This window comes from Sturnus vulgaris, chromosome 3 (genome assembly GCF_052056855.1).
Source record: "Sturnus vulgaris isolate bStuVul1 chromosome 3, bStuVul1.hap1, whole genome shotgun sequence".
Lineage (NCBI taxonomy): Eukaryota > Metazoa > Chordata > Aves > Passeriformes > Sturnidae > Sturnus > Sturnus vulgaris.
In genome coordinates this window covers 30348950-30367186 of record NC_142245.1, presented here as the reverse complement: position 1 = coordinate 30367186, position 18237 = coordinate 30348950, and the positions used below count along the sequence as shown (strand labels likewise).

At 38.9% G+C, this 18237-nt stretch overlaps 1 protein-coding gene across 3 annotated transcripts in view; it reads left to right on the top strand.

Annotated features, from left to right (window-relative positions):
• The window catches only part of DAAM2 (dishevelled associated activator of morphogenesis 2), a 208313-nt gene that overhangs the window by 138463 nt on the left and 51613 nt on the right, over positions 1–18237 (top strand). For all 3 annotated transcript variants that reach the window (XM_088161275.1, XM_088161273.1, XM_014877259.2), the window contains 5 exons: positions 5836–6169; positions 14130–14240; positions 15291–15394; positions 16610–16676; positions 17587–17704. In XM_088161275.1, coding sequence (XP_088017401.1) covers positions 5836–6169; positions 14130–14240; positions 15291–15394; positions 16610–16676; positions 17587–17704 — 734 coding nt within the window. The remainder of the gene's footprint in view (positions 1–5835; positions 6170–14129; positions 14241–15290; positions 15395–16609; positions 16677–17586; positions 17705–18237) is intronic.

Sequence of the window (18237 nt, the reverse complement as noted above, 5' to 3'; positions counted from 1 at the left end):
TTAATCCATCTGACATCACCTGGTTTGGCATTCTTCCCATTCTGTGTTGTAACTGTGGCATAGAAAAATGTAAAGAGACTTTATCATGTACTATCTTTGAAGGTAAGGTCATCTTTCTTTTTCTGGCAACAAAGCTCTGAACAATAGCAAACTAACTAGTATAGGAACTTTTCAATTTAACACTTAGAAGAGCAGTGTGGAGAAGCAATAACTTTAGTTGATATGATTTCAGGAAACAATAAAAAAAATTCTCAGTTTTTTTCATATTGGCCAAATACTTTTGCACCCACACCATGCTGAAGTCATAGTTTCAGAGAGCTTCAGTAATGCCTAACCAAATACAGCTCTTTTTTTGGGGAGGGGTTCCTAACCAAATCAAACAAATTAAATAAATAAATAAAAACAATCCAGAAAATCATGTCAAAGAATTTTCGTTGACTTTGACTTGAAGTGAAGATCTATTTGGGACTTCTTGCAGAGCTAAGTGCTGATTGTGCTTCTCCCTTTCATAATCTTTAAAAATTTGACTGCATGCAGCTTCTCTGGTTTTTACCTCCTGTTTATTTCCCGTTGTGATGGGCTCTAAGAGAGCACAAAGTCATATTGTGGTGCTCCTCAGGCATAAAGATTTATCAAGTTTTGATAATTTTGCATGTTGGTAGACTGAGTGCTTTTAACGTGGAAACAGAGAAGTTGCAGCCTATACTGAGTCAAGAGTGACTGTTTAATGCTGTCTATCACTGTCCTAATGCAGAAACACAGTAAAATACAGCTGGACTCTATGCTAAAATGAAAGCTAAGGCAACTGTCAAGCTTCCAACTCTTACCAGGCTTTTAAACCAAAGTCCTGTGCTGTTGAGACTTGACATAGCAAAACTATGACATTAATGCAGAGCTGGTTTGATACTTTCTCTGTGAAGGTGGCAGCTTTCATTGAATGCAGCCACAGCAGCAAGGCCTCTTGCTTTGTCCAGCTGAAACACTTTGGTGGCCACTACTGGTTGTTCTGCTGTGTCATTTTGAATAGACAGCCCAAACTCCTTGTTGAGGACAAGGCAATAGAGAAGAAGAACGAGCAATGAGCACTTGAGCACATTCTTTTGCTCAAAGCCTTGCAAGATTTTTTTTCTCTAACCTGTATTGCATCTGCTGGATCCCCTTGACAACAGCCTGTTGCTTCATCTGTTTGTAATAACCCAGACAAGCACAAGCATCAGTACAAGCATCTATGGGCTGCCCTATAAAGTCTTCTAAATTGCTGGCGATGGTTGTGGGGCTTTTTAAAAAAAAGTTAAGCCAAGCCAAATTTTGAGTTAAGTCCTGTGTCTCAGCTAATTTCCAGCGACTCAATTCGTTAGCTGCCAAATGGGCTGCATGCCAGTGCCTGATCAACAAGCCAATTTCTTCTTGATGGAAAGGTTGCAGTAGAGAGGCCCTCAGCTCCATCAAATCCCTCTCATAACCAGTATGATACTTAAGCCTTCAAAATACTAGTCTTTCTAATTTAATTTGGATATCAAATCCTATTTTTCTTTGCCACTTCTGTTCATCAGATGTCTTAAGAAAACATAGACCTAAATTCACACAGGATGAACTGTCTGGAATCCCTTTGATAGCAGGGTACACAGGGGCTCTGACAGCTTACCAATAGGCTCCTCTGCTAGAATTCTCTGACCCAGGGGAATCAAAAGAAGAAAAATGCATGCATTTGGCTTTCTGTTTTACTTTACTGTAAACTGTGTCACTTCTAGTAGATAATGCAGAGTAATTACTAATCTCTGTCTCTATTCCAACCCACCAGTTCTAACAGTAAAAAATAAAGCAGACCTCTCCAAACTCAAGTTCCTCTCCTCTTTGTAGAAAATGGGATAGGAGTATCCCAGTTTGGGGTTCCTTTTGAGCAAGTACACCTTGTTTGGTATTTAGAAGCTGCCCTAAAATAATAAAGCCAGTTTATGTTCTAGCATAAGGGAACAATCCCAGCCACAGAGAACAAAAGTGCCACATCTGCATCTTGTAAAGAAACACATTTTCTCTCAGGTTTGTAAAAACTTAGAACTATAAACAATTGTGATGACAAACTGTTGGACAGAAACAGTGAGAGAAGAGCTTTTCATTTGGTATTTTAGTGCCCCAAAATGGAGGTTCAGAAGTGCAGCAAAAGCAAAAATTAAAAAAGGATGGGGAAAAAAATTGCTTTTTGAAGCCTTTGAAAAATATCTGCTGTAGTCTGAATCATCACTCATTCCCTTTACTGTCTGCATTTCTCCTTTTATTTTATTCAGATTTACCTCCTGCTATTTTTTGTTTGCTTTAGCAATGCTGCACCCAGGTGCATACTGAAGAGGATCATTTATGCAGCCAGCAAGCAAAATCCATTATGCTGAATTTTTCAGCAGTTCAGTAGTTATCAGGATTATGTGTGCCCCTTGGTTCAAAAACTAATGCTGCAGGGAAATGTAGCCTTGCCTGTTAACAGGGTGGGAACATCCTGCTCTCTGCACCCCCAGAGCATATGATCTTTCTGTCTTTGCTGAGCTGGATCAAGTCTTACAGGGAAGCTGTACCCCCAACACTTGGAATCCATCAGTGGGTCAGTTCCTCTTAGGCAACCACATCTGTATTTGGATGAAAGGTTTATTATCAGAGCTAGCTAACTCATTCTCTAAAACTTGAAAGGCAAAGAGGTGCCCTGCCTTTTAAAGTGTGTTAAACTGGTCAAGTGAGAGTCTGAGGTGAGGTTAGGCTTTAATTTGCTTGTTTAGCACCTATTAAAACACACTCTGCTCTATTTACATTTGAGTATTTGAACGTGTTAGCCAGAATGCATTGGCAAGTGTGTTTAACTTTACACCTCCCAGTCTAGAACAAGACCTTACTTTGGAGCACAGGGGTTGTGTAGGACAGGAGTTAGTTACACGTGTGCTGTGTGTGAGAGGGTTCTGTACTTGTGTAGGTTGACTTTGCACATACAGGCAGACATCTGTGTAGAGGCAGACACATGCACAAACACCAACAGTGTGAGGACTGTGGCTCTCAAGCTGTCACCTAAACTCCCACTTCTTTTTCTACCCTCTACAGACATTTGCTCACACACCTCCCCACACCAAGCAAATCTTAATACGAAGAGTATCTTTTGGGCTAGAGACTGCTTTTGCCATTTCTTTACCTCCCACAGCATGGTTTCTGTCTTTTCTGGAGAATAAGGAGCTAAGTGTTTAGAAAAAGGAAGATGAAAATCATAATTTGAGTCCTGCTTTTAATTGCAGCTGAAATAGAAAGGTGCTTGGCTTTGCTTGCTATTGAGTAACACAACTCACTGTTTGCTCTCTGGGCTAGGAATAGTACAGGAAAGTCCCAACATTGTTTTAAATTATGCCATTAATCAAGTTTTGTGACACACACCTCTTTCCAGCACATGCCTTCTTTTTTGGAATGACCTCATCCTAACAGTCCTAGAAAAATTGCACTACCAGTGAATTTAGTGAGAGTTTGTACTTAACTGGGACAATATGACTTTTGTCCATTTACTTTTTTTTTTTTTTTCCACATGGTCATCAGAGCAGGCTAAAATACATGAAAATTGTAGTGCCTTTCTTGTCTTAAGATAGTGTGTTCTATCCAAAAGTGCATTTAGGGGACCTTTTGTTCCACTTCTTAGGAGGTTTCCATCAGTATTGCTCTGTAACTTCAGAAACATACTCATCTTAAGTCTTCCCTCAGTCTTGGAAGTTCAAAGAACAAGGAAAAAAAAATAATTATTTTCCCCCAAATCCCGAAAGACAAAGGGAACACATAACGTATAGAATGGAACTTTGAAGATAAGGAAGAGACAGAGAATTAAAGTAGCCACTCCATAGTAGAGACAGCAGCAATTCCACTCTGTACAGGCCCAGGGAAGTGATCAGACTTCATTGGCATCATTGTTTAGTGACATGCTGAGTTTTTGCTTATTTTTTTTCCAAATAAATCCTTCGCAGCAACTCTTCTATCTATTAATGCACTTGTTCTAATCTTTGTCAAGCTAGCAGCTAAATGCATTGCAGTTACTCAATCTGAATCTTTCTGTAATCAGTTTGAATAACAAACTGCTTTGGCTGATTTCCTGGTGCACGATGTTGATGCTACTCTCTTTTTTCTGGAGAAAGAGGGGCTTTAGCTCCTGTGATTTGTTGGGGTAGACAAAATGATGTGTCCAGAGAATGTGCAATCAGACCTGTGTGAAACTTGGCAGATTGTCTTAGCAGGGTTCAGTTAAACCATGTTTTCATTTTTGGTGTGCACGTGTTGCTGTGTGTGCCCTTACTCTGACAGCCACTTTGAAATTCAGTTTTGAACAAAACCCAAACATCGGACCAAAACTTTGTTGAATGCGCCAGGCTTGTCCATATTTTTGGTCAAATTGCTGGCCCACATAAGCTGAAAGTTGGCAAATCTATCAGCATAGTGAGTTTAAGTTTCAGGTAGACTCTGAAAATTCCTGTGTGATGTGTAACCACCAAAAGACCATATATATGTCAAATCCATATTATCCAGGGAAATACATTATAGCTTGGGTTTCTCTTGCTGGTACAGGGACATGAATGGAGACCAATGAAATTTGGTGCTTCCAATATTACTGATTATAAGCAAGAGCATCTCATGGACAGAAAAAGAAAGATGGTATGTTAGGGAAGAAGAAAGGCTGAGTAAAAGCCCAATGACACAGAATTTTGGTATTTTTAATTTGTTGCACAGGTGGCAATTGTCAGCAACCTTTTCAATTGCTTGAAGTATCTTTCTATATTATGCTGTTCAAAGTGTGGCCATTTGTGGACAAATCATTGCTGATGTACATTTTTATAGACTGAAAATTCAAGTGTGATGCACATGGTTTTGCATTCAGACATTCCAAAAAGAGTACCTACCTGAGCAATATGTTAGAGGAGACAGGAGGCAAACAATGCAATCTAGGGAAATTATTTGCAGCCCTTTCCATGTCCTAGAATCCCCACTTTTAATCCTGGGAACTTCAAACAAAACCTTGCTAGAATTTTTGGTTTGAACTGACTTATCTAAGTCCATCCTTTTCTAGTGATTTGTGTAGAGGGCTGTTTGCATGGTCTAAATTGACCCATCTAGATTTTTAACCCTAATTCTCAACAAGAGCAGAGGAGCATTGCCATGTACAGAAGAACATGCCATTTTAAACATAACATGTTCCTATACATGTGTCATGGCATTGGAGACTGACAGAGTGGGAATGAGTTTGCCTCTGTCAGTGTGCCCAAATCCTGGAGGTGGAACCTATATGCAGTATTGGCTGAAAGTTAGAGCTAAGCCTAAAAATGGTTTTCAAGGTAGTCTGAACTCATGAAGGTGTGGTGATAAGTCTGTGCGTTGGGTGTATTAGCACGTATGTAAGATGGAACAATTCAAAAGAATCCCTTCAGCCTCGAAAATGCAGCAGCTGTTGAGGTGAACCACAGCAGCGTTTGGTGGTAACTGCAACAAAGGACACACAGACCAAACAGAAGTGTAAGATGATAGCATATAATTACCCCGAAACTATGTAACACACCATTATTAGCTGGAATGTTTTCTCTTTGTTTGTTTGCTTTGTTTTACTTAAATACCTGGGGATTGTTCTGTGAATTTAGGCTGAAAGCTTTCCAGGTTTTAAAGATCTGGGGTTGAATAATATGGTGTCTTTTGAATAAAGTGCCTTTGGTCTGCTTACCTTGGTTTTTCCTACTTTTTGTTTGGTTTTGTTTTTTTGTTTATGTTTTTTGGTTTTGATCGGTTTCTTGGTTTGTTTTTTTTTTTTTTTTCTTTTTTTTTTTTTCCTCTTTTCAGGTTTGTGACCAGGTTTATTGAGCTGGATGGCCTGAGCTGTTTGCTGAACTTCCTGAAGAGCATGGACTACGAGACCTCAGAGAGCCGCATCCACACATCCGTTATAGGGTGTATCAAGGCACTGATGAACAACTCCCAGGGACGGGCTCACGTCCTGGCCCATCCCGAAAGTATCAACATCATATCCCAGAGCTTACGGACTGAGAACATTAAGACCAAGATTGCTGTGCTGGAGATCCTGGGGGCTGTCTGCTTGGTACCAGATGGTCACAAAAAAGTCTTGCAAGCCATGCTTCACTACCAAGTCTATGCTGCAGAAAGGACAAGGTTCCAGGTAAAAGGAAGATATTTTGACAGAAATACCCAGAATGAGGAATCTCTGCTGGGAGTGATTTTTCCACTGTATATATTGCAAACTTGCAAAGTAGTAAAAAGACAATATATATAATTTTGTTTCAGGAAGGGAAATTCCTCAAATCTATTATTACTATTTATTTATTTATTTATATTTCAAGACATATTGCTTGTCATTAATGCTAACTTAAAATTCCATATATTTTGCCTGAAAATGGAGGTTTGCTGTGCTAAATGAAAGCTGATTATCTGCTCATACTCTAGCTTAATGACATTTCTGGAGTGGTAATGATTTGTTCTGTCCTAGAAGCCGAAGCCACAGGATTCCAGCAGCCTCTGCCCATATTTCAAATCCTTAATTTAGTAATAAAAAAATTGTGGATTAAATAATGCAGACAATTAATTATGTATAGTGGAGGCACTTCACTTGCCACTTAGCAATCAACTTGTGCATCATTGTTGGCTCAAATAACTCCCATTCAGACCATAGAAAGGAAATGCATTCTCAGAGACCTTGAAGTAGGTCAGTGACAGGCTTTTATTGTGGAAACTGCTGGCTGCTACTGTAATGTTCCTCTTCCCAGTGAACTAAGCACCTATATAAAAAGATAGTAGAGAATCTGTTGCAGTGTATGAAGCTGTGGGTCCTTTACTTTGGGATAATCTCACCCATTTACTATTCTTTCTTAGGTGAAATGATTAGAGTGGTGTTGTGCCAACAGGCACTGCATCCCAATACCTGACAGTCATTATCTTCTACCTCCTTCTCAGCTAATGGATTTTAGGCTACAATTAAATGACTGTAAAAGTGAATGGGGAAGCAGTCTGTGCTGATGGACAGCAGCTGCCAGTGTTTGTGTAGAACGAATCTAATGTTTGTGTTAGAAACAAATGCACTGTGGGATTCACTGACTCTGACTCAGACCTGGGACAGGGATGCAGGAGATCCTGATTTGGCATTAACCTGTGTGTGGCACTGGCAGGTCCATCCCTCTATGTGCACGACCCCATTTGCATTGCTTGTGTATTCAGGCTTGATGTGTGTCTTGAATATGCACGTGTGATACATGCGATGTGTGGCTCTAGAAGTGGGGGCCTTTCAGCCTCAGTTGGAAGCTCTTGAGGTTATTTCAATAGAGAAAATCATAATTACAGGAACACTTGGAAGGTGAGGAGATTACAGCTGCAGTCATAAGAATGTGTCGCCATTCTTTAGTACAGGAGTAGGATGGGAATGAGCAGTGCAGATGCAGGAATTAAGCCATGTACATGAGCTATGACGTGCAGGTTATTGGGCACTGCCTGTGGAGGAGAAGGAAAAAAAATTAAGTCATCTTGTTCTCTAGTAATTAGTTGAAATAAAGAATTCTTCCTGAATTAATATGACATTCTTTAATATCTGGGACACAGGTGGAGATAACTTGAGCTGCTTAGCAAAAAGCAGTAACTCACAAGCCTGACTACACTTCTGGTCCTGTGTTAACTTGCCCTTACTGGACCAACTGACTGCTTAATAAGCCCATTTGGGATAGATGCTGAGTTTACCCTAGTTGGATGTTCTTTCTCTCTCTCTCTCTCTCTGTTTCTGTTGATTTAAAAGTTACTGAATAACTAAGGTAAGTCATTGCTAGGTAACATGTGGTAGCTTTTGAGGAATCTAGTAGAATGATTTGCAGGTGCTTACCAGTCTCTTACATTCATAAAAAGTTCTTTGCATAAATTCTGCGCTTGTCAAAATACTTTTCCATTGGAGAAAAAAAAAGGAAGATAAATGGATACTCTCTCTCTTTTAATTTTCAAGTTAAAAAAAAAAAAAAAGCCCCACCCAACCCCCAAAATGGTTTAGCAGGAGTGTGTTATTGTTTGCAATTACTAATACCTGTGTTTAGAGACTGAAATGGGATTTTCTGCTACACTCAGCAATAGCTTGAGTTTAATTTTGAGGAGGTAAGTGTATATCCAAAGACATTCCTCATCCATTTCCAGTTATACTTCTAACAGAGAAACTGAGATTTTTTAAAATCCTGAAGAAACAAATGTGGACATGGTCTTTCTTACATTTTAGAGGAAGCTTTTCTGATACTCTAGCACTTAAAATTAAGAGTGTTCCATCTCTTTGCCTCTTGCCTTCCTGCCCCTCTGTCTCAGAATAATCTTGCAGCTTTTTGTCAAGAAAAGCATCCACTGTAACTTGAATGTTTTAAAAGAAGGATGAGCTGAAAAATGCTTGTTCTCTACCTTTCCTGTAATCTTCAAAGATGTGATCTTTTTTTTTATCCTAGTCCTGAATGTAATCTTTGTAACCCAGAGTTGGCAAGTATCTGAAGAGATCCTTTAGGTGTGAAACCGAATCCTTTGGGGGCTGTGTTTCCTGCAGCTTGAGTATCTAGCAGCATCATTCGGTGTACTGAAGTGACCAAAAAGTGTGGAGCTTGCAGCAAACTTTATACTTTGCAGCTTGACTTTGACCATCCACACCTAAACACTGTTATGTTGAAAACTATCCACCACAAGTGGGGAATCTGGCAGAACCCACAAACAAGAATTCTTTCTGTGAAAGTAATAAAACTGTGAACTAAACTGTAGGAACAGGAGAAACTATGCAGAGTAGAAATTTATTCCTTTGCCTCTACAGTCCATCACTGCAGACTGATTCTAATTGGTGGGGGGAAGGAAAGCTGGGAGCTGTAAAAGCACTGCTCTGTCCTTCTCTATATCTAGCTCTGCAAGACAATAGCCAAATTAGAGACACAATATGTAAGAGGAAAATAATCTAAAAATTTGGAAATCAACTCAGTTCTTTTAAAGTAAAATGTACTGAGCTCACTTTTATTGGAATGCCCAACAAATAACTTACAGGTGATGCTGACCTCTGACAATATCAGTACCAATGTTGCTTTTCCTTAAGTTGCCTTCCTGACAGCAGTGATTGAAAATATTTGTCATCTCATTCAGCCATCTTGCCGTCAATTTATTCGTCCTCGTCTGTGAAAGCTGGCACTTTGTATACTATCTGTTTGGATTTATTTTCAACTCTTGCAGGTAGCAGTAAACCTAGGTGTCCCATTGTCCCTCATGTCATTTGTGACCAGCACTGTCTGTTGGAGAATCAGGAGGTTAATGTCATTAACACTAATACAGATCTGCTTTTCCCCAAAACTATTTTTTTTCTTTTTGAAGAGGAATATCATTGTGACGAGTAATAATTTGGGGTACATGGTTCTGTTCCCACTCCTTTTTCTAAGAAGGAAGAGAGGTTCAGAATGATTTACTGACAACTATCTAAAACTTGAGCTCCTGAATAACTTGCTGCTGACAACTTTAGATTGAAACAGTAATAATTTCCAGTTTGCACAAGTGTGGTGGAGTGTAGAGATCATGTATTCAACACAGCAACATAAAACATGGCACATTTTGTTGAATGTAAGAAGTTATTGCCAGTCAACATTCTAAACACAACTCCTGTTACCTGGCACAGCTGCCAGAAGTTGTCAGAAGACTCAGCAACTGGTGAATTAGTGGACAAGGAAAGCTGTGACATAAGGTGTGGTTCTTACTAAACTTACATTAACTCTGTCCTGAATAACTCCTATTACTTGAATAGAAAACTTACAGTTTTATACTAGTGCATCTGAAGTTAAAATTCAATTGAAATCCTGAGCATTTGCTTAAGTCCAAATTAATTTAATGCTTTCAGTCCCAATTAATTTAACTAAATTACACCAAGTAATACCAATGGAAGACCATTGACCAAACAGTGCTGAAATGCTTCGAAAAGGGTCTCTGCTTCTTGATGTGTTTTCCTTTTTTTAACCATTTTATGAAGTTAATGGAAAATATAAATAGTACTAATAGGTATATGAAGGACTATTTCCTTAAAGAAAAATTCAGATTTTACTCTGAATTGAAACTGACATAAAATATTATTTCTTTCTAAATTGCTAGCATTTCATCTACTGACTGCAATTGTCAGTCCCTAGCTTCACTTTAACGCCCTGCAGAGATTCTCCAGAACTTACTCTTTTTTTCTTGAGGCTCCAGTCTTCACTCAATTGCCTTTTCATACTGCAACTTTACTCTTTGTCTTTGATATTCAATGTGTTAATAGGTCTATTGGGATTATCCTTGTCTTGGCACTTGAAACAAGATTCCATACTTGATGTCTGTGTCTCAATTTATATAGTCACTATTCCTATTTTCTCACATTTGCCACAGCTTCTTTGCTGAGCTTTTCTGTTTGCTTGCCTTAATTCTTGACCTTCTTTTATAATGCCCTTCTGCCTGGAATGATTCTCACCTTAATGTCCAACAGGGCAGTTTGTATTCATCTTAAGATATTCCTTGAAAATTGTCCTCTTCAGAGTAATACTCCTTCTGTACTCAAATACCTCGGTAGTATTAGGGCACGCCTTCAATCTCCTTCCTGAGTCAATCTGGAGAAGTGTGTCTTCATCCAATTGTTTGAAACATGCTACTTTGCCTACAAATCCTACTCTGCCCTTTAAAGAACAGAGGTGAAAGAAAACACTTGAAATCCAAACAGTAAATCCTCAGAGCAGAAATGTGGAATTAGGAAGACGAGCTCTTGTTGTCCTTGCTGGGATTTTTTCCCATGTATTCAGTGTAATTCTGTCACGGGCTCACTGTGTGATCATAAAAATGTTAATTTGTCTTTTTTTAATTTCTTGTGAAAATGGAATTTTATAAAATGCTATGAAAACTGAGAAAGAAGAGTGTCTGATTTTAAAGTCATTAATGTCTGAATTATTCTATGACTAGTTTCCTTTGTTAAAGGGGCACAGTCTTTCTCTCCCCTGAGCTGTTGACTTTCTGATTATTGTTATGCTTGCTGCTTCTCCTGCTTTTCTCTGTTTTGTGACCTTGTCGCACATTATACTTTTTAACACGCCATATATTGAGACAAAACTAACATTGCAAAGTCATAATGCTCAATTGGCCCAAAAAATTTATCAGGATGATCCAGTGCTCTTCCAGCATAGCTTGCTATTTAAAACTCTTGTCTTGCTGTAGATCCCTGTGGGGAGGAAGAATTTTCCTTTTAGTCTTGAGAGAACCTAGGTGTTATATACTGTCTGAAAGAAGATGATTTCACTTGCCAGTGGAAATATAAACTGGGCTGCTTTGGGCAGAAAAATTCTTGTTTTCCTCCTTAATGCTGCTAGAAATATTGAAGCTTGAGGTGAATGAATAAAGAAAATTTGATACTGTCAGTTGAAAAGGTAGAGGCCAGGAGCATTTCTTCCAGAGCTCCCTTGCCTGATTTGTATTAAACACTGTCAGTACAGACTATCATTTGTAAGGAGAAATCTGTTAAATTTGGAATTGCAGTAGAGGATCTAACAAGGAACAAATTAAAAGGCTGTATTCACCCTTGATTTCCTTCTTCTCTTTAGGGCTCGACCAAAGCCTTTTGAGGTTTGCTGCAGATTGAATGAAACCCTACTGGTTGTCAGTGATGAGGAATAATGGGATTAAGTGAGGAAAGTTTTGCTTAAATAGTAAGAAAAACCTTTATAAGCATAAGATCAATTGGGCCACAGAACTGGCTGCCAAGAGGTGTGGTGAAATCTTTTTCACAGGAAATGTTCAAGTGAAGATTTGAACCTCAGCCATTTGCAAAGAGTTGGAGAGATTGGAGTTTGGCCACAGTATGTGGGTGTAGACTCTGATGTTTAGGAATTGCAAGAACTTACAGTGGTTCCTTCTCAAGCTGAACAATTCCATGAAGACATGCTGCTCTTCAATTGGATTAGTGCAATACAATTTTTGGGTTTTCTTGTCCTGAATTTGGTTTGCCTCCCATTACATTCTGCTCCTAGTTCAGTGTTCTGAAATGGGGGATACAAAACTTTTGTTAGCATCCTTCAACCTGTCTGGTGTACCTCATATGCTGTTTCATAGATTCTAGCATATTCCTAAAAGTCTGTGAGAAATTATAGGAATGAAGCCTCTGAAGAAAACCAGCAAAACCATCCTTGGTTTTGCTACTTCTGTAGTGATGGCTAATTAAATTATTGCAAGAAGGCACATGTGTTTTGGATTTCAATGTCAAATCTGCCAGTGACAGAATCAAATTATCTCATTTATTTAACTTCTGCTTGTTTGTCAAGTTGAACAGTTGGTTTTGTTGGTGAATTTAAAGACTTCTCAGATGGTTTCTGATTGTCACTCTTAGAGATAGGATGCTGGATTGAGTTGACCACCAGTCTGGCTCAGTAGAGCATTTCATGTTTTTATGTAAGACTTGTTCCCATTTCTAGCAAAATATTATTTGATCATAACACAGTTACTGGGATGTTGGATGAAATTGAAGCTCAAATGCCTGGAGTAGGGAAATTTGAAAATTCCTGATGGGAAATTTAGAAGCAGCAAGAGAAAGGAGTTTATGAAATTGAGCTTGTTTGATAATGAACATACTATGCTCAAATGTAAAAACAGCTGTCAGTAGCAGTGTATGATAGGCCAAAATATTTTTGTACAAAAATAAGCATGAAACCAGGAGGTTATTCTTCCCTCTGAAGGATGCACAGGAGGATATTCCTCCTGTTTCTTGAGGCATATCTCTGTGACTTTCTACAGGAAACAAGATAGACCTATGGTGACTAGCAGGGGAAAGATTTTGCTATGAATGAACACTTTCAATAACCAGGGACAAAAGACTGACTAGAGGAAAATGAACTTCCTTACTCAGCATCATAACTTCAAAATGTTATTCAAATGGTCTGCTGAGCCAAACACTAAAAAGTTATGTTTGTCTTCGTTATCCCTTTAGGGTCAAAACTTCTTGAGGGGACTAAAAAGAATTCTCTCTTTTTTAGTGTGACAGCAAAACAAATATATGTGTGAGGCATTTATTATTAATGCTGGAGTGAGACTCATACAGCTGAACTGGCAGATCTCAAGTGGAATTGGTTACTCTTTCAGTAAGGAAAATCAGCCTTGAAATTATGAACTGATCAGAGAAGATCCTGAAGAGAACATTAATGGTGACCAGCACAAAGCTAAAAGTAGAGTTGATCATGGCTAATCAGTTTCTGCATATAACCCTTTTGGTAACTATTCAAGTGGAATTAATCCTAAGTAAGGGAAAGGCCACTAATGTTATTTGTCTAGTCTTTTTCTCCTTTTTCTCCTGATGTTCACAAGATTATAGTAAAATATCAATATGTGTGCAGAAATTAGACTAAAAGCATTCCTGTGCTGAGCACCCCCTGTGGGTTGGTTAACAGGGGGATGTGCAGCCTCCAGGGAGAACTTCCAGCAGCCTTTCAATAAACAGAGCTTATAAGAAAGATGGAGAAAGGCATTTTACCAGGGCCTGTGGTGACAGGACAAGGGCTTAAGTGTTTAAACTATAAAAGGCTAGACATAGAATGGGTAAAGGGAAGAGGTTTTTTTCTGATGAAAGTGGAAAGGCACTGGAAGAGGTTGGTTGGGAGAAGCTGTGGATGCCTCCTCCCTGCAAGTGTTTGAGGCCAGGCTGGATGGGGCTTTGAGGAGCCTGGTCTGGCAGAAAGATGCTCCTGCCCATGGCAGGGGGGTCAGGACTAGATGATCTTTAAAGGTCATTTTTAACCCAAACTATTTCATGAGTCTGTAACATGGAAACTGGAGCTTAGCTGTACTTCCAGTGGAGATGTGTAATTCAACTTCAAGCTTTGGAGCTGTGTGCGCATTCCAAACATTCCTGTTATTTGAAAATTCCTAAAAGGAGCTTACCTAGAGGTAATAATTGTCTGCTTCATGTTAAAGGGTGGTAAGTGAAGGAACAAGGATAAATCTTTCAAGATTCAGGCATAGGCTTTATTCCTCAAAATACAGCTTCTCTTTACAATTATCTCCCCCTGTATACAGAAGTGCAATCTATCCTGCAAGAAGTTAGATTATGTCCTCTAACCCAGCTTGCTGTTCTGTTTCAGTCATTGTTAAATGAGCTAGACCGAAGCATGGGGCGATACCGAGATGAAGTAAACCTCAAAACAGCCATCATGTCCTTTATCAATGCTGTTCTGAATGCAGGTGCTGGTGAGGTGAGTCACTGCCCTGGAAATTCCGTCCAAAATGTTATGTTTAAATTATCTTGGTACAGTTTACCTTGGAAATAGTTAGTAGATTAAGTCACAAATCTTGTGGTAGTGAGTGGATATATTTTGTGGAAAATGCTTAATTGTTAAGATCAGTCTTATAATGTCTTCCATATTGTTTCATCTTTAGCTTCTTCAATATAACACAGACTACTTACACTGATTACTTTGGATTGTTTTTTGGTTGGTTGGGGTTTTTTTTTCTGTTTTGGTTGGGGGGGGGTTGTTCATTTGTTTTAAGAACTGCAAGACATTTACCTTTTTATTCCAGCCTTTTTAGAAAATACGTTTACCTTCAGAAATGTTTTGAAATGTTAAGTTGTTTTGACTCAAAGCCAAAATGAAAGCATTTTAATTTTAAAATATCAAAGGGAAACATTTCAGAAAAAAGCCCATTATTTTTACTATTATTAACAAGACTTCCTTTTGACTCTGAAGGATAGTTTAAACTAATTTATTTCATTAAAAGTGTTACTTTTGTGACTTTTTTTTTTTTTAACCACAAAAGACAATAAGCTCATGAGAGCTATTAGACAATGTATTTGTCTCTGTCTCTGGGAATCCTGTAACATCCCACTGAACAGATGTCAGAAGGTTTGTCAGAGTACGTGATTTTTATGTATATGGTTTTATGACAAATAAACAGAAAAAATAGGAGGAAGACTGCAATGCTGTTCATCTGTAACCAGAAGGGGAACCTCTAATGGACTAGCAGGAAAAACACCAGCAGCTTCTGTTCCTTATGGAACAACATGGAGTATGCTGTCCTTATGACTGCATATGTAAAATTCATAGTACATAAATGTACTTTTAAGTGAAATGGAAGCAAAGGCATTAATTCCTTTTTTATTTTACTTTACTGGAATTACTCATCCTGTGAATTTGGTGTCAGGATAGAGAATATTAAAAGAGAAGAACTGAAGTTTTAAGTAAATTTTTTTTTATGTGATTGACAGCTTCTGAAAACAAATAACTTGATTTCCCCCCATTTTTAAGGACAATTTGGAGTTCCGATTGCATCTCCGATATGAGTTCCTAATGCTGGGAATTCAACCTGTCATTGACAAGCTCAGAGGACATGAGAATGCCACACTGGACAGGTAAGACTTGATTTCTGAGAACAGCTACTGATGAGCAGAAAGACTTCTTAGAAACTCTTCTTTATTTGAGACAGCTGTCTCTGTCTCTTCTTGAAACTGACTCCCTAAAAAAATAAAAAGAAAATAAAAAAAAAATATTTATCCTAAAATTAATATCAGCTGATGAAGTAGGAAACATATATACTAAGTTGGCAGAGGCTGTGGCAAAAGAGTTCCTCAATTGCTTTTCTTCTCATCTTCTGGGGATGGCAGTCAGAATGAAAAATTAGAAAAATACTCTAAATGTTTTCTCTTTGAGTGAAACTGGAACAAAATCCTGTCCTGGTAAAAAGGAGGGAAGTCAGTATTTCATTTACTTCACTGTGACTGAATATGTGTGGTCTAAGTGCAGATTCGGAGTTTCCAAGTTGTATGTCTACAGTTTGCTGCAGAGCTGGAACCAGGAATGTTACTTTTGATCTACAAAATTATAATAATCAAGAATAAGATAATCTGTCCTATAGGTAGTCTATATTCCTTTGGGCAGTAACCAGGAGTGTTTAGGAGGGACTTAGGACACTTTTGGATTTTACAAGTTAGTCAGGAGAGTAACAAAGATCTGAGATGATCTCAGATGCCTGGATTGCATAGACTCTTGTACCAGATCTGTACAGGGAAATGTGCCACAGCCTTTCTCCACATCATCTGCTGTGCTCCAGTCTCTGTGCAAGACAAGTCCCTGTGTGTCACTCACCAGGTCACCCAGATCCAAACACAGTCATGCTGCTGTGCTTATCAATAGACAGATCTAGAAACTGTTGTGAACTGATCCACTGAATGCATTTCTGCTTCACTGTTTAAAAGAAACGACTTGTTAATGATCCAATAGCTAGCTAGCAAGCATGATGTGGACTTTTTAGAAATGTATTATCAGGCATTGCATTGATCAAAAACAGAATATTCCTTTCCTATTTTATTTTTGGCACCTTACCTCAACACAGTGACTTAGCACAGGAGTTCCAGAGCATGTACACCTCTGCCAGCCTTTTCTTTTGACCTGTCACTGACCCCCTTGCCTTGCATATCTGTGACAGTACTCCGTGTAAGAAAGGCTTGCCGTTTTCCACATGTTCTAGCTGAACTGAGGTATTGCTGCTTCTCTAGTGACAGACTTAAACTAAGTCTGAATCACGCCATGAACACTGGCAGATGTTTTGTTTTTCTGTTTTCTCTTAGACATTTAGATTTCTTTGAGATGGTCAGAAATGAAGATGACCTGGAGCTTGCCAAGCGGTTTGACCTGGTAAGTTTTTCTTTGGAGTACCTGAACTTGCCAAAGCTGAACTTGCATCCACTTGGGACGCTTGGTGCACCTTTCCTTTGTGCTCCCTAAAACTAATGTTTGACTTTGATGCTGAGAGTGGCTGATGCTCTTGTTTTCACTGTTTCTCATTTAACAAGCAGGAGATTCTCACTGTGTGAACAATGAGAACAGTGGTCAAACAAAGGGCTTCCGATGAATATCTTTGATCAAAATTTATTTCTTTTGTTTGCCTGAATGTTCAGGAGTGAAGGAGGTTCTCAACCGTGCTCTCAGGTTCTCAGTCCTGATGATCTGGATGCCTTCTAGTTTCAGACATCCCCTTTACAGGACTATGGGTGAAGTTTGGACTAATTTCTGATATTCTTCCCGAGATTACATGTAACTTTGCTGACAACTTCTGCCTCAGAGCCTGTGGAGAGGATCAGTATTTTAGAATACATGGATTTTAAAGACTAACATAAAACAAAGACAACCTCTAGCATCAATAAAAAGCTGTAGGGTCCTGAATGCTTTAGTCCCCTCTTTCTTCATGAACAGCTCTTGCTGCACACTGATACAGAACAACTGACTCTTTCTTGCTTTGCTTCTACTATTGTTGCCATCAGTTTCTAGGACCCAAATGTTTTGCTTGCTCCAGAACAGTTCTTGGTGGCTTTGCATGCCTCCCACCTTTCTAGCCCTTTACTTTGGGGATCTTTTCCATACTGCATAGGGATGACAATGGTGGTGTTAAAGACCCTTGTGCCTGTTCCTGGAACCTGCAGCTGGACATGACAGGAGACTTTGCAGAGGTCCAGTTGCTGGAAATTTGCCTGTCTTTGTATTGATTGGCTTTTTCACAGTTAATCAGGCTTTCACTGTGAATGGGTTTTCTCTTTTCTCACTTAAGATCCACATTGATACAAAAAGTGCCTCTCAGATGTTTGAGTTGATCAAGAAGAGGTTGAAGCATACAGACGCCTATCCCTATTTGTTATCCATCCTCCAGCACTGCTTGCAGATGCCATGTGAGTACATTTACAGTTTTCCAGAGCAAGGGGTATTGGAGAACTGGGTGAAGCTCTGGTGGAGATGCAAGTTCACAGATACCAGGGCACACACTGCCCTTGTCTCCCGTTCAGATCTTGGCTGTGGCTAATGAACTTGGTATCTTACACTGACTCCACCCAGCAAAAATTTTTGGCAAATGAACTTGAGTAGCTGAGAAATTCCAGTTAGTCACCAACAGAGCTTTTCATGATTTTAAATCAGAAGTTTTAAAAAAGAGTCCTTGTGCTATGGCTCAGGGAATTCCAAGAAATAGATAGCATTTTGGATATTAAAAAAAAGACACTCAGGATTTTTTTCTGGTAAAACAGTACAGTACTGAAAGCTGTTCTGCCACTGGGAAATTCCACAGTAAGTCTTCAGGCTGCTGTCTTATGGCAATGTGTCAGTGGAGAACTCCCAAATACAAAGTGAAAAATAATATTGGAACTTGTTTCCAAAGGAAGTGATAAGAATCTTCTTGTTAACTGCAATAAAATAATTCAGTTATGCA